Source organism: Trichomycterus rosablanca, chromosome 6 (genome assembly GCF_030014385.1).
Source record: "Trichomycterus rosablanca isolate fTriRos1 chromosome 6, fTriRos1.hap1, whole genome shotgun sequence".
NCBI classification, from domain to species: domain Eukaryota; kingdom Metazoa; phylum Chordata; class Actinopteri; order Siluriformes; family Trichomycteridae; genus Trichomycterus; species Trichomycterus rosablanca.
The window spans coordinates 45,725,626-45,747,488 of record NC_085993.1 but is presented as its reverse complement, the minus strand read 5'-3'; the positions used below and the strand labels follow the sequence as shown (position 1 = coordinate 45,747,488).

At 41.9% G+C, this 21,863-nt stretch overlaps 1 protein-coding gene across 1 annotated transcript; it reads right to left on the bottom strand.

The window, feature by feature from the left end:
* Positions 1-4,100: 4,100 nt before the first annotated feature.
* rp2 (RP2 activator of ARL3 GTPase) lies at positions 4,101-20,050 on the bottom strand. Its single transcript, XM_062997977.1, has 5 exons — positions 19,797-20,050; positions 15,502-16,170; positions 10,900-11,014; positions 5,440-5,525; positions 4,101-5,355 (listed from the first exon to the last, which is right to left on the bottom strand). The coding sequence occupies exons 1-5, from the start codon at positions 19,959-19,961 to the stop codon at positions 5,272-5,274; spliced, it is 1,119 nt and encodes a 372-aa protein (XP_062854047.1). The 5' UTR covers positions 19,962-20,050; the 3' UTR covers positions 4,101-5,271.
* Between the last annotated feature and the right edge of the window lie 1,813 nt (positions 20,051-21,863).

Genomic DNA, 21,863 nt, shown 5'->3' with positions numbered 1-21,863 from the left:
AGAGCTGTCGAAGGACACCAGGAAGAAAATTGTAGACCTGCACCAGGCTGGGAAGAGTGAATCTACAATAGGCAAGCAGGTTGGTGTGAATAAATCAACTGTGGGAACAATTGTAAGAAAATGGAAGACATACAAGACCATTGATAATCTCCCTTGGGGTCAAGATCTCATCCCGCGGGGTCAAAATGATCATGAGAACGGTGAGCAAAAATCCCAGAACTACACGGAGGGACCTGATGAATGACCTGCAGAGAGCTGGGACCAAAGTAACAAGGTTACCATCAGTAACACACTACGCCGAGAGGGACTCAAATCCTACAGTGCCAGGCAGCCAGTACATGTCCAGGCCCGTCTGAAGTTTGCCAGAGAGCATATGGATGATCCAGAAGAGGATTGGGAGAATATCATGTGGTCAGATGAAACCAAAATGGAACTTTTTGGTAAAAACTCAACTCGTCGTGTTTGGAGGAAGAAGAAGAACCCAAGAACACCATACCTACTGTGAAGCATGGGGGTGGAAACATCATGCTTTGGGGCTGTTTTTCTGCAAAGGGGACAGGACGACTGATCCGTGTTAAGGGTAGAATGAACGGGGCCATGTATCGTGAGATTTTAAGCCAAAACCTCCTTCCATCAGTGAGAGCATTGAAGATGGAACGTGGCTGGGTCTTCCAGCATGACAATGATCCCAAACACACCGCTCGGGCAACGAAGGAGTGGCTCCGTAAAAAGCATTTCAAGGTATTGGAGTGGCCTAGCCAGTCTCCAGACCTCAACCCCATAGAAAATTTGTGGAGTCCGTGTTGCCCAGCGACAGCCCCAAAACATCACTGCTCTATAGGAGATCTGCATGGAGGAATGGGCCAAAATACCAGCTACAGTGTGTGCAAACCTGGTGAAGACTTACAGGAAACGTTTCACCTCTGTCATTGCCAACAAAGGTTATGTTACAAAGTATTGAGTTGAACTTTTGTTATTGACCAAATACTTATTTTTCACCATAATTTACAAATAAATTCTTTAAAAATCCTACAATGTGATTTCCTGGATTTTTTTTTTCATTTTGTCTCTCATAGTTGAAGTGTAGCTATGATGAAAATTACAGACCTCTCTTATCTTTCTAAGTAGAAGAACTTGCACAATCAGTGGCTGACTAAATACTTTTTGGCCCCACTGTAGAAGCACTTTGCAATTCTACAATTACTGACTGTAGTCCATCTGTTTCTCTGCATGCTTTGTTAGGTACTTTCATGCTGTTCTTCTATGGTCAGGACCCCCACAGGACCACCACAGAGCAGGTATTATTTAGGTGGTGGATCATTGACACAGTGACACTGACATGGTGGTGATGTGTTAGTGTGTGTTGTGCTGGTATGAGTGGATCAGACACTGCTGGAGTTTTTAAATGCCGTGTCCACTTACTGTCCACTCTATTAGACACTCCTACCTAGTTGGTCCACCTTGTAGATGTAAAGTTAGAGACGATTGCTTTTGCTATTGCTGCTGTTTGAGTTGGTCATCTTCTAGACCTTCATCAGTGGTCACAGAACGCTGCCCACAGGGCGCTGTTGGCTGGATGTTTTTGGTTGGTGGACTATTCTCAGTCCAGCAGTGACAGTGAGGTGTTTAAAAACTCCAGCCGCGCTGCTGTGTCTGATCCACTCATACCAGCACAACACACACTACCACACCACCACGTCAGTATCACTGCAGTGCTGAGAATGATCCACCACCCAAATAATACCTACTCTGTAGTGGTCCTGGGAGAGTCCTGACTATTGAAGAACAGCATGAAAGTACCTAACAAAGCATGCAGAGAAACAGATGGACTACAGTCAGTAATTGTAGAACTACAAAGTGCTTCTATATGGTAAGTGAAGCTGATAAAATGGACAGTGAGTGTAGAAACAAGGAGGTGGTTTTAATGTTATGGCTGATCAGTGTAGGTCCTCTCACAAGGACCCGTTAGCTCATTCAAAAGTTAATCAGTGGGGTGTAAGTCAGGTGACTGAAATAACCTTGGCATTAACTTCATTTATTTAAGGTACTTTTTGATAATCGTCTTCCTGCACAATCTAACCACAACCTAATTTTAATTTCCTTGTAGAGGCTTTCAGATGTTTCTTTATAATCTTTAGGAACACCACAGAGTCCATAATGGCCTGAATATCAACAAGGTTCCCAGGGCATTTCATGCCAAATTCATTTGTTACAAAAAAATACTCTGCAGGCAAAGCAATTTACTCAAGGTCTCAGACTGGACACAAGTAGGCACCAGTGTATAAAAGTGAACATCTGAACGCCAAAAATTTTGAAATTATTATTAAGTGCTAGTATATATTATATACAGTATATTAAGCATATATATAGTGTTTCTCCAGAACAATCTGTCTTCTGTTTGAGTCCTGTTCACTGTTCTTTTAATCATATAAATATAGAAATAATTAAATACGTCTTTGTTTTGGGTAATTACATGAAAGTCTCCATGATTTAATGTATTAATGAAAGTAAGAATGGGAGATGCAGTTTGCTGTTGCTTTCATTTAAACACAATGTTGGTTTGGGTCCTGGTAAGTCAACCACCATTTGAAAACACTTGGTACAAGGCAGGAATACATACTGGTCAGGGCACCAACTTATCCCAGGGGCTCACACATTTACCCATTCACTTACTCATGCTGTAGAAGCAATTTTACAGAGACCTTATGCATGTTTTTATATGGTGAAAGAAAACCAGAGGTCCAAAAGAAAACCATTGTGGACATGGAGACAATAATAGCCCATCAATATAAAGCTCATCACAGACATTAAGCAGCGACAAATGATCAAACCCAGAGCCTAAGGAGCAACATTGTGGCACACACAGTACTAGTTGTGCCCCCCAGGTCATTACTCAATTATTTTTGTCATATCTTCCCCAATACAAAAATACTCAACAAGGTTCAAGACAAATTTTGTGGCCAGATCATTTTCTTATGCTAGTGTACTACCAACCTTGGGCGGCACAGTGGCTAGGTGGGTAGATCCTGGGTTCGATCCCCAGGTGGGGCGGTCTGGGTCCTTTCTGAGCGGAGTTTGCATGTTCTCCCTGTGTCTGCGTGGGTTTCCCCCAGGTGCTCAGGTTTCCTCCCACAGTCCAAAAACATGCAGCCAGGCTAATTTGGGACACTGAATTGTTCTATAGGTACTTAGCCGCTAGGATGCATAAACCAGTGCATTGTAGTGCCGGTCCCAAGCCCGGATAAATAGGGAGGGTTGTGTAAGGAAGGGCATCCGGCGTAAAAACTGTGTCAAATCAATAATGCGGATCAAGATCCACCGGCAACCCCTAACGGGAGCAGCCAAGAAAATAGATAGAGTGTCTTCCATTTCTTTAATAAACAGCAAAACACTATGACTTATCTGAGTTTGCTTCAGACAGCCCTGCAAAGCACACCATGGTCTTCCTTCAACTAGGGGCTTTGGTCTACAAGAGACTTTGTCATCATGGGTAGCTGGATATTACTGAAATACTGTTTTACTGCAAAGTAGTTTTAATAAAACACAGTAAAAAGCCACTCAGTTGGGCCGCTCAGGTGACACAGTGGTAAAAACACACGCTGAAACCAGAGCTGGGATCTCGAATACCGGCTATAGCTGAGCGGCCACATAAACAACGATTGGCCTGTTGTTCAGATATGGGCGGGACTAAGCAGGATGGGGTCTGGGGTCTCTCTCACATGACAGGTGCAATTACGAATCTGCTGGCTGATTGATGGCGCCTGCACAGAGATGAGAAAAGAGTGCTCTCAGGGTGTGTCTCCGTACACAACGCTGAGCTGCACTGTACTCGTCAAAGTGTAGGTGATAAGATGCATACGGCATGCTGCCCACGTGTCGGAGGGGGCGTGGGTTAGCTTCGTTCTCCTCAATCAGAGCAGGGATCGGAGAGGAAGCATGACGCATTTGGGCAATTGGACGCGCTAAAAGCGAGAAAAAGGGGAGAAAATGCATAAACAAACAAACAAACAAACAAACAAACAAACAAACAAACAAACAGAAAAAAAAGAAGAAAAAAAAGCCACTCAGTTTTTTTAAATAATATATTGAATATTCAGTGTACAATCATTTCTACAAAACTGCATTATATAAACATTAAAGTACAAAAGTACAATGTGAGACATTTGTCTTATTTGTACAAGTAAAACTGGTTTTGGTCATAAGACAAAAAAAAAAAACACTTGTACAAAAATAGAGGGGATGTAAAAGACAGCAAAATACATTCATTTCAATCTGACACTAGATCACTTTAGAATAGTCTTAAATCATAACTATTTTACAAATAATACAGATAAAAAGTTGATTTGTCTCAACATATGCAGCATAAACGTGAAAACTTCAGTGTGTCCAAATATATTCTAAAATTTCATTAACAACAAACAGCCATTACATGCATGATTCCTGATTTTAGAAGAAAATACACATTACTGATCAAAACTAAAATCATAACAGTTTATAAAATTATAACAAATTAAAAACAGTAGGAACAGCATGTATTTCCAGTATTACTTCAAAAGACAATAAATTAATAATAAATTTCTTCACTGTGTAATGTATTTTTAGGTTGATTGCCAATAATCATGGTAATATTCAGCCACAGGTTCTTACAGCCAGCTTGATCTATTGCTTAGTTTTGCATGGCGCAGCGGTAAAGTACACTAGCACACCAGAGTTGGGGTTTCGAATACATCGTGTCGAATCTCAGCTCTGCCTTCCGACTGGGTTGGGCGGCAGCATGAACAACGATTGGCTGTTGTTCAGGGTTAGAGGGTAAAAAGTCGGATCATAGGTCCTCATAACTGGTGCGACTGCGGCCCCTGCTGGCTGACTGATGGCGCCTGCACAGGGCTGAGGAATAATGCTGATGGGAGTGTGGCCCTCTGTACACAGTGCCCGTCGGTGTATGAACTCGACTCGTGCAGGTGAAAAATGCGGTCTGTACTGACTGTATGTGCCGGAGGGGGCGTATGTTAGTTGAGAGGCGTCCTCAGTCAGCCGTGAAGGGTTGAATCAGTATAGAGGACGCAATCAGGGTAACTGGACACGACAAACAATGAATGGAATAAACAGCAAAGTATTTAAAATATTTAACAGCACTAATTACTCGATTAAAAGTAAAAAGTCGTTTAAAATTGACACACAAGTAGTTCTACATCCACTTCATTACTCCACAAATAAGAAAAACTCTTTTTTTGCCTAACATTATTAAACATACGTTTGTTTTCATTCATTTTACATCCCCATCTGCATGTCAGCAAAGTTGAAAAAGTTGTCAATATCCTGTGAAGCTGAACTTTTATTCTCAGAAACGAACACCTACAAAAATAGAAAAACAAAGTGGGTCAAAAACTGTTCAGCATAATGTATTCTGTGCTGACTGATATAAACCCAGTTATTTACCTTTGTTCCATCGAAAACCTCACTAGCAATGCCTCTACAAGCCTCCACTACACCGTCCCCATTTAGCTCAAGGGCCACCACAGGACCTGCAGATACAAAAATCACTTTTTGTTAAGACATACAGTCGACCCTAGAGTTACGAACGGTTTACTATACGAACATTTCGGATTACAAACCGAAATTCACGAAACACGTGACGTCACGAACAAGTTGACTCCAAGCGTCTCTCACTCTCTATATACAGTATATACAGACCCATTCCAAAAAATTAGAATATCATGGAAAAGTTGACTTATTTCCATAATTCCATTCCAAGAGTTAAACTTTCATAGATTATAGATTCAGGGCCCACAATTTAAACGATTTCAAGTATTTATTTGTTTATTTTTACATAATTTGGGCTTCCAGCTCATAAAACCCACGAAAACAGGATTTCAAAAAATTAGAATACTGTGGAGAAATCAGCCCAAATTTTGCAGGGCATGAATGTTTTAAACTGAGTGTGACACACTAATCACCTACTAAACTCAAAGCACCTGCACAGGTTTCCCCAGGTGTCATTAAATTGCTTCAGTTTGGTTCAATTGTCTCAGTTCGGTTCAATATGGGGAAGACTGCAGACCTAACAACTGGCCAGAAGACCATCATTGATACCCTCCATAGGATGGGTAAGCCACAAAAGTTCACAGCTAAGGAGGCTGGCTGTTCACAGAGTGCTGTGTCCAAGCATATCAATGGAAAGTCTAGTGGAAGGACAAAATGTGGCAGGAGAAGATGCACCAGCAAAAGAGATGACCGTGGGCTTCAGCGGATTATCAAAAAGAGAAGATTCAAGAATCTGGCAGAGATCCAGAAAGAGTGGAATGAGGCAGGAGTCACAGCTTCAAAAACCACCACATTCAGACGCATCCGGGAGATGGGCTACAACTGCCGGGTTCCTCGGGTCAAGCCACTTCTGAACCTGAGCCAACGTAGGAAGCGTCTCAACTGGGCCAAGGAGAAGAAGGGCTGGACCGTTGGCCAGTGGTCCAAGGTCCTCTTTTCCGATGAAAGTAAAGTGTGCCTTTCATTCGGGAATCAAGGTCCAAGGGTTTGGACGAAGACAGGTGAGGAACAGAACCCAAACTGCTTGAGGTCCAGTGTGAAATAACCACAGTCAGTCATGATTTGGGGTGCAATGTCTGGTGCAGGTGTTGGTAAACTCTGCTTTCTTAAATCCAAGGTCACCGCAACAGTCTACCTGAATGTTTTAGAGGACTTCATGATTCCTTCTGCTGAGGATCTGTATGGAGATGCAGATTCCATCTTCCAGCAGGACCTGGCCCCTGCCCATGCCGCCAGAAGCACCAAAGCCTGGTTTGATGCCCATGCCATCACAGTGCTTGACTGGCCAGCCAACTCGCCGGACCTAAACCCCATTGAAAATCTATGGGGTATTCTCAAGAGGAAAATGAGGGCCATAAGACCCAACAACAAAGAAGAGCTGACAGCAAGAATCAAGGAAATCTGGGCTTCCATAACTCCCAGACAATGCCACAGGCTGATTGCCTCAATGCCACGTCGCATCGAGGCAGTGATTAAAGCAAAGGGATTCCCAACCAAGTATTGAAGATTGACATATCGTTTTGAAAGTACCATATTTTGATTGATTTGATCCTAATTTCTTTTTTTTTTCTGCAAAAACTGAGAAGTAGTTTGGGCTGATTTCTCCACAGTATTCTAATTTTTTGAAATCCTGTTTTCGTGGGTTTTATGAGATGGAAGCCCAAATTATGTAAAAATAAATAAATAAACACTTGAAATCGTTTAAATTGTGGGCCCTGAATCTATAATCTATGAAAGTTTAACTCTTGGAATGGAATTATGGAAATTAATCAACTTTTCCATGATATTCAAATTTTTTGGAATGGGTCTGTATATGAGTGAGCGAACATTCGTACAACGGACGGTGTTTTTCCGGTGTTTTCAATATTAAAATGTCCCCAAATAAGGTGCAGAGGAAGCGCAGAGCTGAGAAAATGAAAAAAAATCACCATTTGTTGTTGTATAATTACTCCTGCCAGTAGCTGTCACTGTGTATCAGACAGAGGGGACAGTGAGTGAGAGAGAAGAAGGAATTCGGCTCAGTAAAGTATTCTTTCTTTCATGCAATTACACCTACAAAATACAACACTATTGAAATAAAGAAGGAAATAATAGAGAAATATGAGAGTTATTGTTGTTTCTGGTAGATACATTTTATAAAAAAAAGAAGGAAATTTATTCTGGTGTATGTGATGGTGTATTATGGTGTATGAAATGTGATGTGTGTTTATGTACAGCACTACTGTGTGTTTATGTACAGCACTACTGTGTATTGTTGTTTATTATTGTTTATTACAGGAATGTCTTCTATAATTTAAGATTAAGGGAAAATATCCTTGTATTTATAAAAAAAAAGAGCATTTAAGACATTAGAGAGGTTAGGTAAGGGGGGGGGGGTTGGTTGGTGTGTTTAATTCTATTTACAGTACATGATTTCTTATGGGAAAAATAGGTTTAACATATGAACATTTTGACTTAAGAACAGCCCTTCAGAACCAATTAAGTTCATAAGTGTTGACTGTACACCGATTAGGCATAACATTATGACCACCTTCCTAATATTGTGTTGGTCCCCCTTTTGCTGCCAAAACAGCCCTGACTTGTTGAGGCATGGACTCCACTGGACCTCTGAAGGTGTGCTGTGGTATCTGGCACCAATATGTTAGCAGCAGATCCTTTAACTTCTGTCAGTTGTGAGGTGAGGCCTCCATGGATGGGACATCCCGCAGATGCTCGATTGGATTGAGATCTGGGGAATTTGGAGGACAAGTCAACACCTCAAACTCAATGTTGTGCTCCTCAAACTGTTCCTGAAGCATTTTTGCTTTGTGGCAGGGCGCATTTTCCTGCTGAAAGAGGCCACAGCCATGAGGGAATACCGTTTTCATGAAAGGGTGTACATGGTCTGCAGCAATGCTTATGTTGGTGGTACGTGTCAAAGTAACATTCACATGGATGGCAGGACCCAAGGTTTCCCAGCAGAACATTGCCCAAAGCATTACATTGCCTCCGCCAGCTTGCCTTCTTCCCAGTGGTCTTAATTTTATGCCTGGTTGGTGTATAAGCTAACAGATAAAACCCCGAATTTTTCACTTATACACCAATTAGTCCTTATTTTGGATGAGAATTTGGATTTTTGTGTGATCTATTTGTGCACATATTGTTGCTTGTGGGTGTCATGCAATAATTTCTAGTAAATCTTTTTGCAAAGTGACAAAGGCTAAAGCAGAAGTACTGTAGAACTGTTTTACAACCTGTTAACTGGGCTGGGCTGCAACAGGCAGCAGCAGTGACCAAAATGAAGCCACGGTCTTCACCAGAGCATTGGGGACACTAAATTGTCCATGACCGTGTTTGAATAACCTTGTAAATACCCCAGTCTTCCTCACCAAAATCTGATAGAAAATCTGTGGATGGACGTAAAGAGAGCAGTGCGTGGGCCGTTCAAGTGGTGCAACGAAAAACACACATGCTGGAACCAGAGCTGGATCTCCAATACATCGTATCGTATCTCAGCTCTGCCTGCTGGCTAGGCTGAGCGGCCACATAAATAACTATTGGCCTGTTGTTCAGATATGGGTGGGACTAAGCCGGATGGGGTCTCTCTCTCATGACTGGTGCAATTACGAATCTGCTGTCTGATTGATGGCACCTGCACAGAGATGAGAAAAGAGTGCTGTCAGGGTGTGTCTCTCCGTACACAACGCTGAGCTGCACTGCGCTCGTCAAAGTGTAGGTGATAAGATAGATACGGCATGCTGCCCACGTGTCGGAGGGGGCGTGGGTTAGCTTCGTTCTCCTCAATCAGAGCAGGGATCGGCACCGGTGGAAGCAGTGCATGGCTAGTCAGCATGAAAATTTGACTGAACTCAAACAATTCTGCCAGGAATAATGAGCAAATATTTCCCAAATGCAAAGCTAGTCGAGCATATTAAAACAGATTGATGGCTGTATTTAAAGCAAAATGTGGCTCTAAAGTACTAAAGCACAAGATTGATGACTTGTCCAAATCTGTTATTCTAGTTTTTCAGATGTGTGTCCTCCTTTCTGATTACCTAAATGTTGTACGGCAAAATGTGTAAATAAATCAGAAGAAAGATATTTTTGTGAGTGCTGATTTTATGCTGTAAAAAACTATTGACTTTTTCAAAGGGATTTGAAGATTTTCCATGGACACTGTAGGTGTATCAGCATCACTATTATTTATCCACAACACATTTACAAGTTTTCCCAACAGTTTCACAAAATAGGCCTCAACCCTTTTAAGGTTTTCCATCAGCACTGTACGATTCTATATTGGTAACTATGTTCACCTACACCCGACCTTTCTATTCTAGGTTTATTAGATAGTTCGCAGGTTGGACTGTGCCTAACTACGTGCTCAAACCTCAACATCCTGCTCATTGTAATTTAAAGTGTGCAGGCATGTTGCTAAGACAAGATCAACACTGAAATAATAATAGTCTAGGTTCTGTAGCATTGTTTGAAAAATGCCAATAATTGTTACTACATGCATAAAAATGATATGAAAACTTTTCACCTTCAATGTGATCTATACAATCTGTACAATTCAATTACAAACAAACTGAAATGTTTTAGGGGGGGAAATAAAAAGTGTGCATGTAATATGATTACGTAATATATAATGCATCATTTGATTGTATGACAATTCATTTTGATTCTATAAGAATTAGGCTCAAGTCTGGGCTCTGGTTCATTTTAAAACTTCTAATTCTGGTGATACCATTCTTTATATATAAAATTTAATTATGTAAATTATATATATATATATATATATATACAGTATATACAGTATATATATATATAATATTTTTTTTTTAATGCATTTTCTCCCCAATTGCCCGATTGCATCATGCTTCCTCTCCAACAATGCCGATCCCTGCTCTGATTGAGAACAAAGCTAACCTACACCCCCACCGACACTTTGACAAGTGCAGTGCAGCTCAGTGTTGTGTACGGAGAGACACACCCTTAGAGCACTCTTTTCTCATCTCTGTGCAGATGCCATCAATCAGCCAGCAGAGGTCGTAATTGCACCAGTCTTGAGAGAGAGACCCCATCCGGCTTAGCCCCGCCCATATCTGAACAACAGGCCAATAGTTGTTCATGTGGCCGCTCAGCCTTAGCCAGCAGGCAGAGCTGAGATTCGATACGATGTATTCGGATGTATGTTTTTACTGCTGCGCCACCTGAGCGGCCCATGCCATTCTTTTTTTTGATGTGGAGGTATGCTTTAGGTCGTTGTTGTGCTAAAAGGTGAAATTCCTCATCTTTTAGTTTTAGAGAGGCCTGAAAGTTTTATTTATAGATTATTTAGAAATTATTTCAAAAATCTACTGCCAAAAAGATCTTTACCTTTTGAGGTCCATTCAACAAGTTCCTCTGCATTGTTCTTGAACACTCTGGTCACATCTTCAGGACGCATCGAGACCTCTTTGGTCTGGATAAGGACAAAACCTTTGGTGGTTGTCTGAGGCAATAACACACAAACACACATACAATGTCAAAACAAAAAATTATATAGTCATTTGGTATCTCACCTTGCTTCCGTCTGGCAGGCGTTACAGGAGCCTCCGCTCTCGTACCAGCAGACTCAGGAAGAGCCTTTTTCCTGTTACTAGGCTGTTACTCTGCTAAACTCTAACACACCAATGTAAAAATATCACTGCACTCTGTACCACACTGAACTCTGTACTTTTTACAAATGTATCATCTCACCTGTACATACCATCAGTATTTTATAATTTGCACATGGCACTTTTGCACTGTTTACACCAGCACAACAATAATGTATATACTGTATATATCTGCTATACTTATATACTTCACTTTATTCTCAGTCATTACCCATTCATGTAGCCACTTTAGTCACCTTTCATTACTCTGTAAATACATATTAGTCTATACACTGTACAGTATAATCATCATTATCTGTTTAATATCAACATCATCTGGTTAATATTCTTATATGTCTCCTCATTTCACTTATCTGGTCACTTCTGCACTTTAACTGTAATATATGTAAATAATCTCTATCTTGCACTCCTGATTAGATGCTACTGCATTTCGTTGGCTTTGTACTTGTTTACTCTGCACAATGACAATAAAGTTGAATCTAATCTAATCTATTAATAAAATGTAAGGGTCATGGTACAGTCTCAGTGTTCTTATACTCAATTAATAAAACTGTGCAGTCAACTAAATTATGAAGGTCAAAATCAAGAGACTAGAGAAGTGACAAATTTAAGGAGTGGAGACATAAGACACTGCAAAGGAATTTCACTGGCATGGTTTCGTCCACACGTCTTTCAATGCAAATCAATACAATGCAAATTTCTGACTGATCACCTGATATAATAGGACAATTCCATCTGATGTGAGTCATCTCTACCAGGATGACAATGCCTCCTTATTCACAATTACACAGGCCAAACACCTAACTAGGGTGGCACAGTGTGAAGCACTGTCACCTCACAGCAAGACAAGCCTGGGTTCAATTCCACAGCAGGGAGGTCAGGGTCCTTTCTGTGTGGAGTTGGCATGTGCTCCCAGTGCCTGTGTGGGCATCAGGTTAATTGGAGCTACTAGAAATGACCCTAAGTGTGAGTGTGTTAAATGTGTGTTTGTGTGCCCTGTGTGGGACTGCCGACTTGTCTGGGGTGTTTTCTTGCCATTTGGCCCATGAATTAATGAATGAGCACCTGATCATTAACACCATAATTGCCTCCACGTCCCCTCCGACACGTGCACAGCAATCGAACATCTTATCACCTACAATTCACGAGTGCAGTGCAGTGCAGTACAGCGCTGTGTACGGAGAGCCACACCCTCTACCGCACTCCTTTCCCATCTCCGTGCATCTCCGGCGCCACCAACCAACCAGTAATCGCACTAGTCTGAGAGAGAGTCCCCATCCGGCTTAATCCCGCCCCTTATCTGAACAACAGGCCTATACGATGTATTCGAGATCTCAGCTCTGGTGAACAGCGTGTGTTTTTACCGCTGCGCCACTCGAGTGGCTTTATCACCTTTTTTGAATTAAGTTATTAATCATTTCACTTCTCCTTCTCAGCCAGGTGTGAAACATTTCTGTGATATGCCCCCAACCCCTGTCAGATACAACTCACACACCCCTTCATAAAATCTCTCTCTCTCCCTGGTCCATTCGGTTAATTAATTTGGTTCATTTTAAACTAAATGTATTTTATTTTACCTACACAACACTGGGGTCTCTGGAATCCCAAAGAACAAGGCGGTAAGACAACGTCAACAGGACACAAGGGTTAAATAAGTGGATGGAAAAACCTTTTAATTTGCTGATGCATTCAGTTTAACTGTCGTGACTGTGACTGTGGAACTTAAACACTGAGTTTCCTTAGTTCCTCTTAGAGCCAGTTCTTGTTTTTTGACAGATGTACAGTCCAATAATGCAAAGTTTGATCTAGCCAGTAGAACTAACCTGTAAAGAACTGTTTAATTTCAAGACAGAAATCTGGCCTGTACATTTTACATGTTAAAGGTCAGACAATGAAAACGGTCATAAATTTACAAATGGCAAAAAAATGGGCGTAAGTAATTGATGATCTTTTTAATACATAAAGGTACAAAACAAGTGGATTATATGGGTAAAACTAAGTAAGTGTGTGTATAATAACGGCCCTTTTACAAAGAAAGTATATTAAATATTTACTTCTCTGCCAGATGTCAGTATACATTTCCTTTTCTACACTGAGACTGAAGTACCGAGACCCACAAATAGTTTTGGGCACGACTTGTAAGAACAAAGCCTATGTTGAAAGTATTACCAATCTGACAAGCATTATGAACTTCTCCTTTTTAAAAAAAAAAAGCTCTCTGGGTGTGGTCATCAGAGGAACTGATTTTTTTTCTGTACAGTGACTTTGTGTGTATTTTTATTAGCACCACAAAACACTAAAGCTGCACTCTAAAGAGGAAATTACGGATGTTCCGATGAACTGAACATGTGATCTATCTGTGGCTATTCTTATCCAAAATTCATTTACAACACCCCGATTAGTCAGAGCATCATGCATTTTCTCCCGATTTTTAGCGTGTCCAATTTTACCCAATTGCATTACGCTTCCTCTCTACCGGTGCTCTACTGGAACTGACACACGCACCTCTGACACGGGAGCAGTAGCCGACTGCATCTTTTCACCTGCACGAGGCGAGTTCATATGCGAATCAGTCTTGTGCACGTAGAGCCACACCCTGATCAATGCATTATTTCTCTACTCTGTGCAGACGCCATCAATCAGCCAGCAGAGGTCGTAATTGCACCAGTTATGAGGTCCCTATCCGGCTCCCTCCCTGGATGAACAACAGCCAAACGTTGTTCACATAGCCGCCCAGCCCAGACGGATGGCAGAGCTGAGATTCGGTACGATACGATGTATTCAAAATTCCAGCTCTGGTGTGCTAGCCTATTTCACCTGAGTGGCATCAGAGCATCGCTGTAACTGAGAAATCATTTAATTAGTGTGCTTAAATGGTTTGCTTCGATAGATAATATGTTTGGCATCATTTAGGGCTGTAGAGTGTTTAATAAAAGTGTGTACCTGAAAAAAAGTCAATTCAAAATATATATAAAACAACTAAAACAATGTTAAATGAATAGTTACATTTTTAATCTGTTAAGGGTGTCAAATATGTCTGTCTAGATCCACCCAAAACAACAAACAACCATTTCTGGTTTGGAGAATTTTTAAGTTGTTTTCTCTCTCTACCGTTTTCAGTATGAAAGTCAGTACATGAAGGTACCTTATGTTTACCAAAACCATGTCAGTTAATAGTTTGATGACTTTAAATTCCCACTAGATGTGGATGAGTGAGTGAATTAATGAATGGGTGAGATGTTGATGTCCTGCAATGGATTTCCACCTCTGTGTTTCTGAATAATCTTTGGACCTACCACGACTCTAATCAGAAGGGATAGGTTATTAAAGACTACTAAGTTTTGGCTTTCTTTTTAAAATAGTCCTGTATTGTTATTTCTTATGTGTATCATATACACCGATTGGCCATAACATTAAAACCACCTCCTGGTTTCTACACTCACTGTCCATTTTATCAGCTTCACTTACTATATAGAAGCACTTTGTAGTTTTACAATTACTGACTGTAGTCCACCACTGACATGGTGGTGATGTGTTAGTGTGTGTTGTGCTGGTATGAGTGGATCAGACACAGCAATGCTGATGGAGTTTTTAAACACCTCACTGTCACTGCCGGACTGAGAATAGTCCACCAACCAAAAATATCCAGCCAACAGTGCACCGTGGGCAGCATCCTGTGACCACTGATGAAGATCTCAAAGATGACCAACTCGAACAGCAGCAATGAATGACCACCACCATGTCAGTGTCACTGCAGTGCTGAGAATGATCCACCACCTAAATAATACCTGCTCTGTGGTGGTCCTGTGGGGGTCCTGACCATTGAAGAACAGCGTGAAAGCAGGCTAAAAAGGTATGTAGAGAAATAGATGGACTACAGTCAGTAATTGTAGAACTACAAAGTGAGTGTAGAAACAAGGAGGTAGTTTTAATGTTATGGCTGATCAGTGTACATCTTAATTCTGTAAAAAACTATAAAGCTTATCTTGGTGTTAATGCATTAATTTTGCAGCCTTATTACATCGACTTGGTAGTTTTACATACAGTACAATAATGGAATTTTTATTTCACCTTAAAAGGCAATATTTTATTTAGGTAAGCCCCGCTGTACACTAAATTACCCAAAGGAATATAGTAAAAATAGTAATAGTAAAAGAATAGAATAGTAAAAACACAGTTCTTACAGACTGATGCAGCCTAATTGTGCACAATCTGACCAGAAACACAAGTATTTGGGCACTTTTTTTTCAGATTTTAATTATAGGTCTTATTTGAAGCAGGTAAGTGATAATTTTTTATTATACAAATTATTTTCTCTTACCTCGTCAATGAGCTTGCGTGCATTGGCTGTGGCGTAATCTCCAGCAAAGAACACAAACAAGCAGGACTCCTCACTCTCCGTTCGCCTCCCACCTTTTGTCAAGGGCACGATACTGCGGCTCCTATCAGCAGAGATACGTATACTCTTGAACTCTGACTCGGAGTCAGGAAAAGAAACATAATCCGACACCACGGCATCCTCTGGCAACAGACTCCAGTTAGTTTCTCCGGAAACTGGTGTAAAGTCATGTATATTGCTCCAGTTGTTATTAAATATACTCAGTCCCGCATCTTTAAAGTGAAAGGCCAAGTCTGGGTAATAGTACTGAAAACAGCTGAACTTCATGCCAGTCGAAGACTCGATAATGGGCTGAGTGGCACAGCACAAAAAGACGTCCATTTTCTTGCAGTCCCTCGTGCGGAACTGCTGGCAGGCTAGAACGCACTTAATGTCTTTGCAGTCTCGAAAGAAGACGCTGCCTTTGACGGGGCCGAGGACTATGCGACAGTTCACACAGTCGTCAACGGTAACCGTGGCTGAATGGTCGAGCACGTAAATGTCACAGTTTTCACATTCTTGAATAACAAACTGCTGCCCGTTCAAGGTTCCTGGCAATCGGCCCACCGTGGCATCCTTCACACCAGTCAGCATGAAGTCTTTGGGATCAACCTGCAAAACACAGTCAGTTAAGCCAATTGTAATGCTGGGTTGCAAGTTCATTAATCAAACCCCCAATTCTACTGTTTCTAATGGCAAGTTCACACTACACGACTGGATCTCTTGTAATCGGGAGTCTTTCAAGTCGGTGTGGCTTTCACACTACACGACTGATCGGTGATAGGGGGTTTCACACTACACCATCTATCACCAACTGGAATCGCAGGCGAGCTTCTCTGGTCTCCCAAACTACGTTTTGTCACGAAAACAAACGCGAGAAGTGACGAGGGGTTTAATGATATCACGTCCAAAAATGCACGTCAACAAGTAGCGAGTGAACAAAGTTTGTGTGCTGATGTGCAGAGTAAAATCAAAGAGGAAAAATAAATGAATCTGAGTGGATTTGGCTACATGAACAGCATGGATTGTTCTATAGTGAGTTGGAGGTTAATAAATATTTTTTGCAATGGAGCGTCAGTGTTTTGTAGAGAACGATCAGGTCAGAAATACTGTAAAACGTGTGTGTGTCGATGTATTCTGATATAAACTATATTATGCCCCTGTCCCACCTTTTTACATCTCCTCCCCTGCGTTTCCCCTCACACTGTATCTTGCGTTCTCATTGGCTGTTCAACATAGCACTCATTGCCAGTCGGGCAACTCAGTTCCAGATATCTAACATGCTAGAAATCTCGCTTCGGTCGCCGAGCTCGGATCGAGTTGTTGGGTAGTTCACAAATCTAGCACCGACCAGTCGGCGAGCAAAAATCAAGGCAAATATCGTGTAGTGTGAACTAGGCATAAGGAACCCTAAGGCCTCATTTACAGTTTGTAGTCTGGCAAGGAGGCCTGTATAAAAACATAGAATAACAGAAAAACATATAAATGTATCATTGTCAAACTGGGGCAGCAATAGCTTATTGGTTAAGAGACTGGACTACTACAGTCATTACAGTTCAATAGTTTGAGTCTCATCTTTAAAGTTTTGCCATCTAGATCTGGATACCATAGATTGCCCTGAGCGTATAAACACTGCTGATGGGTGTTTGTTTGTTTATTAGGATTTTAACGTCATGTTTTACACTTTGGTTACATTCATGACAGAACAGGTAGTTACTCATTACACAAGATTCATCAGTTCACAAGGTTATATCGAACACAGTCTTAAACAATTTAGTGTCTCCAATTCACCTCACTTGCATGTCTTTGGACTGTTGGAGGAAACTGGAGCACCCACGTGGACACGGGGAGAACATGCAAACTCCACACAGAAAGGACCCGGACCACCACACCTGGGGATCGAACCCAGGACCTTCTTGCTGTGAGGCGACAGTGCTACCCACTTAGCCACCGTGCCGCCCGCTGATGGGTGTAAAAATTGTTTAAAAGTGAGGGATCGTCTACTATAGGCTCTGCTATAGATTCTGTTTCATGCTGTCAAAGTGAAATCCAATGAGGGTATGGCAACTGGGCAGGTGGTGGCACAGCGGTTGAGGTAACAGACTGGGTTTGGAAAGCTGCCAGTTCAAGCCACACCACTGTCAGATTAAATCTGGTGGGCACATAAGCAAGGCCCTTGACCTTTAATAACTAGGATTGTATTTGGTCACAATTGTAAGTCAGTTTAGATAAGTGTGTCTGCTAATTACAATGAATGTAAAGATCTTCTAATGTGAGCCATCTGCTTGAAGGTTTGTACTGTTGTGTGTTCTGGGATCATTTTCCACTCACTACTCTTGTACAATGTGGTAAAACAAGTTACTATAGACTTCCTGAATGTTCTGATCTCTTTCTTCAAGGTGTTTCCACCTGAACTACTGTGTTTACTGGGTTGTTTTACTCAGTACACCACTACTAGGACAGTGGTTGCCTAGTGGGTAGAGCTGTGGGCCTTCCAATGCAGCTACTGTTGGACTGTTGAGCAAGGCCCTTGAAACTCTTGGCCCCAGGTGCATCGTAAAATGGCTGACTGTGCTTTAACCCAGCTTAAACAAACAAACTGAGATTTGTGGAAAAAAGTACAGATTGTACTGTACATGTGTATATGTATCTGACAAATAAAGGCACTCCATCTGCCCTAGATTATCATTAATGCACTCACACTAATGAGCAGCTATACAAATGTTTACTTTGCTGAGTTTATATGCCACATTATCTGCCATATTTGGCTAAAGAAACAATGACAACCACAATTTACAATAAGGGAAGTACAGCCTCGCATGATTGGCACAACTTCTCGATGGGAGCACTGATGTGTTAATCCCACACTGTAACACAAATAAGTGACAGGACCTAAAGTTACCTATAATCCTATAACAGGATGTCTGGTGTGAAATACGTTAGGTAAATCTAGCATAGTTTATAGCTATTTAAAAACAGTGATGGAAGGTGTAGTCTCTTTGTCACAATGAATTCAATCTTCATGTTGTTTACATATGAATATTCATTTATTTATTGGGATTTTAACGTCATGTTTTACACTTTGGTTACATTCATGACAGAACAGGTAGATACTCATTACACAAGATTCATCAGTTCACGAACACACTCATGGGCAATTTAGTATCTCCAATTCACCTCACTTGCATGTCTTTGGACTGTGGGAGGAAACCGGGGCTTCGGGAGGAAATCCACGCAGACACGGGGAGAACATGCAAACTCCACACAGACCCAGGACCCAGACCGTGTCACCTGGGGATCGAACCCAGGACCTTCTTGCTGTGAGGCAACTGAGCCACCGTGCCGCCCTGTTTACATACACTGATCAGCCATAACATTAAAACCACCTCCTTGTTTCTACACTAGAATTACTGACTGTAGTCCATCTGTTTCTCTGCATACATTTTTAGCCTGCTTTCACTCTGTTCTTCAATGGTCAGGACCACCACAGAGCAGGTATTACAGTATTTGGGTGGCGGATCATTCTCAGCAGCACTGCAGTGATAATGACTTGGTGGTGGTGTGTTAGTGTGTGTTGTGCTGGTATGAGTGGATCAGACACAGCAGCGCTGATGGAGTTTTTAAACACCTCACTGTCACTGCTGGACTGAGAATAGTCCACCAACCAAAAATATCCAGCCAACAGCGCCCCGTTGGCAGCGTCCTGTGACCACTGATGAAGGTCTACAAGATGACCAACTCAAACAGCAGCAATAGATGAGCGACCGTCTCTGACTTTACATCTACAAGGTGGACCAACTAGGTAGGAGTGTCTAATAGAGTGGACAGTGAGTGGACACGGTATTTAAAAACTCCAGCAGCGCTGCTGTGTCTGATTCACTCATACCAGCACAACACACACTAACACACCACCACCATGTCAGTGTCACTGCAGTGCTGAGAATAATCCACCACCTAAATAATATCTGCTCTGTAGTGGTCCTGTGGGGGTCCTGACCATTGAAAAACAGGGTGAACTACAGTCAGTAATTGTAGAACTACAAAGTGCTTCTATATGGTAAGTGGAGCTAAAGAAGATTAGCAGCGTTTACGTAAACTACAATCGAACCGACAAGCGCTCGTTTATTTACATGATTAACCAGCTAATATTTAAGCCACAGGTTTGCACACAGGCCTGGTCAGAACAGTGGTCAAGCTTGTCCTGCATGGCTCAGACAGCAAACCCTAATTCTTCTCACCTTCTCCCGTGTATCCCAGCTGTATTGTTTGGGCTGGTCCTGGTTACCGCTGGTGTTGTTGGTTTCAGCAGCGCTGTTCCTGTTCGACACCTCCTTCTCTGTCCTCACAGCCGGGTCCTTATCCGGGGATTTTCTTCTCGATTTTTTGGAGAAAAAGCAGCCCATGTTTACCCGTCCACACAAAACAAACACGCTTAGATAACAAAGAAACGCCGCAAATTTAAAAAGCGTCGATTATAAATGAAGAACTATTACTCGAGCAGGCGCACGCAGTGTGACTGTAACAAATCACTAGCGCACACACTTAAGCCCAGAGCTTCCCGTTTCCTTCAGTCAGAGCTAACCAATCACCATCCAGCACTCAGGCTCAGGTAACCAATCAACACCTAGCCTTCTCTCCTCAAGGTATCCAAGTACTATATAAGAGCTCCTACTCAGAGATAACCAATTACATCGCGCTCCATTTCAGAGTTAACCAATCAGCACTAAGCGTTTAGGAGACGCTCTTACTTATTACTAGTCCAGTACCTTAACCACTAGGCTACAGCTTAGATTATACATAGTTTACCAACCACCACCACCAGTGCTCGCACTCAACAACATAACCAATTACTATCTACCCATTTTAGAGTTAACCGATCATCATCCAGTCCTCCAGCTTAGAGGTAGCCAGTAACCATCAGCACCTCATTTCAGAGTTAACCAATCATCATCCAGCCCTCACGCTCAGATAACCAATCAACACCTAGTCTTCACACTTTAAGGTATCCAAGTACTACATAAGAGCTCCTACTCAGAGATAACCAATTACCATCATGCTCCATTTCAGAGTTAACCAATCAGCACTAAGCACTCTCTTTTGGAGTTTATCAACCATCAGTGCTTTTACTCAAGAAATAACCAATCACTATCTACCAACCCATTTTAGAGTTAACAAATCCCAGTCCTCAAGCTTAGAGGTAGCCAATTACCATCAGCACCTCATTTCAGAGTTAACCAATCATCATCCAGTCCTCAAGCTCAGAGGTAGCCGATTAACATCAGCACCTCATTTTCGAATTAACAAATCATTACCCAGTCCTCAAGCTTAGAGGCTAATGTCTCAGGGGAGATGGCCCAAAAACAGCCCAGCACTAAGTGTGCTCTCAGTGCCGGTCTCAAGCCCGGATAGAAATAGGAGGGTTGCGTAAGAGGAAGGGCATCTGAAGATCTTTACACCAGCCGCTGCCTGAGGATGACCAGGAGGATTATAAAAGACTCCACCCACCCGAGCCACTGCCTGTTCTCACAGTTGCCGAGTGGCAGGAGATACAGGAGCATCATGTCAAGAACCAGCCGGTTTCGAGACAGCTTCTTCCCCCGAGCCATCAGACTGCTGAACAGCAATGGACAGGCACACCCCTCATTATCAATACAGTGATCTCTACAGGAACCCCCAACATACACACCCCATACAACCCATTCTGCACTCCGCACTTTACTCACTCGAACTATATTCACCAGTGCACTCTGCACTTTACTCACTTTACTCACTCGAACTATATTCACCAGTGCACTCTGCACTTTACTCACTTTACTCCCTCGAACTATATTCACCAGTGCACTCTGCACTTTACTCACTTTACTCCCTCGAACTATATTCACCAGTGCACTCTGCACTTTACTCACTTTACTCACTCGAACTATATTCACCAGTGCACTCTGCACTTTACTCACTTTACTCCCTCGAACTATATTCACCAGTGCACTCTGCACTTTACTCCCTCGAACTATATTCACCAGTGCACTCTGCACTTTACTCACTTTACTCCCTCGAACTATATTCACCAGTGCACTCTGCACTTTACTCACTTTACTCCCTCGAACTATATTCACCAGTGCACTCTGCACTTTACTCCCTCGAACTATATTCACCAGTGCACTCTGCACTTTACTCACTTTACTCCCTCGAACTATATTCACCAGTGCACTCTGCACTTTACTCACTTTACTCACTCGAACTATATTCACCAGTGCACTCTGCACTTTACTCACTTTACTCACTCGAACTATATTCACCAGTGCACT

Excerpts from the sequence above, each read along its gene's own strand:
- rp2 (XM_062997977.1), bottom strand. The coding sequence starts at position 19,961 with ATGGGCTGCTTTTTCTCCAAAAAATCGAGAAGAAAATCCCCGGATAAG. Across the intron at positions 11,015-15,501 it reads CACGCAAGCTCATTGACGAG|ACAACCACCAAAGGTTTTGT; the intron begins GTAAGAGAAAAT and ends TTATTGCCTCAG. Across the intron at positions 5,526-10,899 it reads TGTTGAATGGACCTCAAAAG|GTCCTGTGGTGGCCCTTGAG; the intron begins GTAAAGATCTTT and ends TTGTATCTGCAG.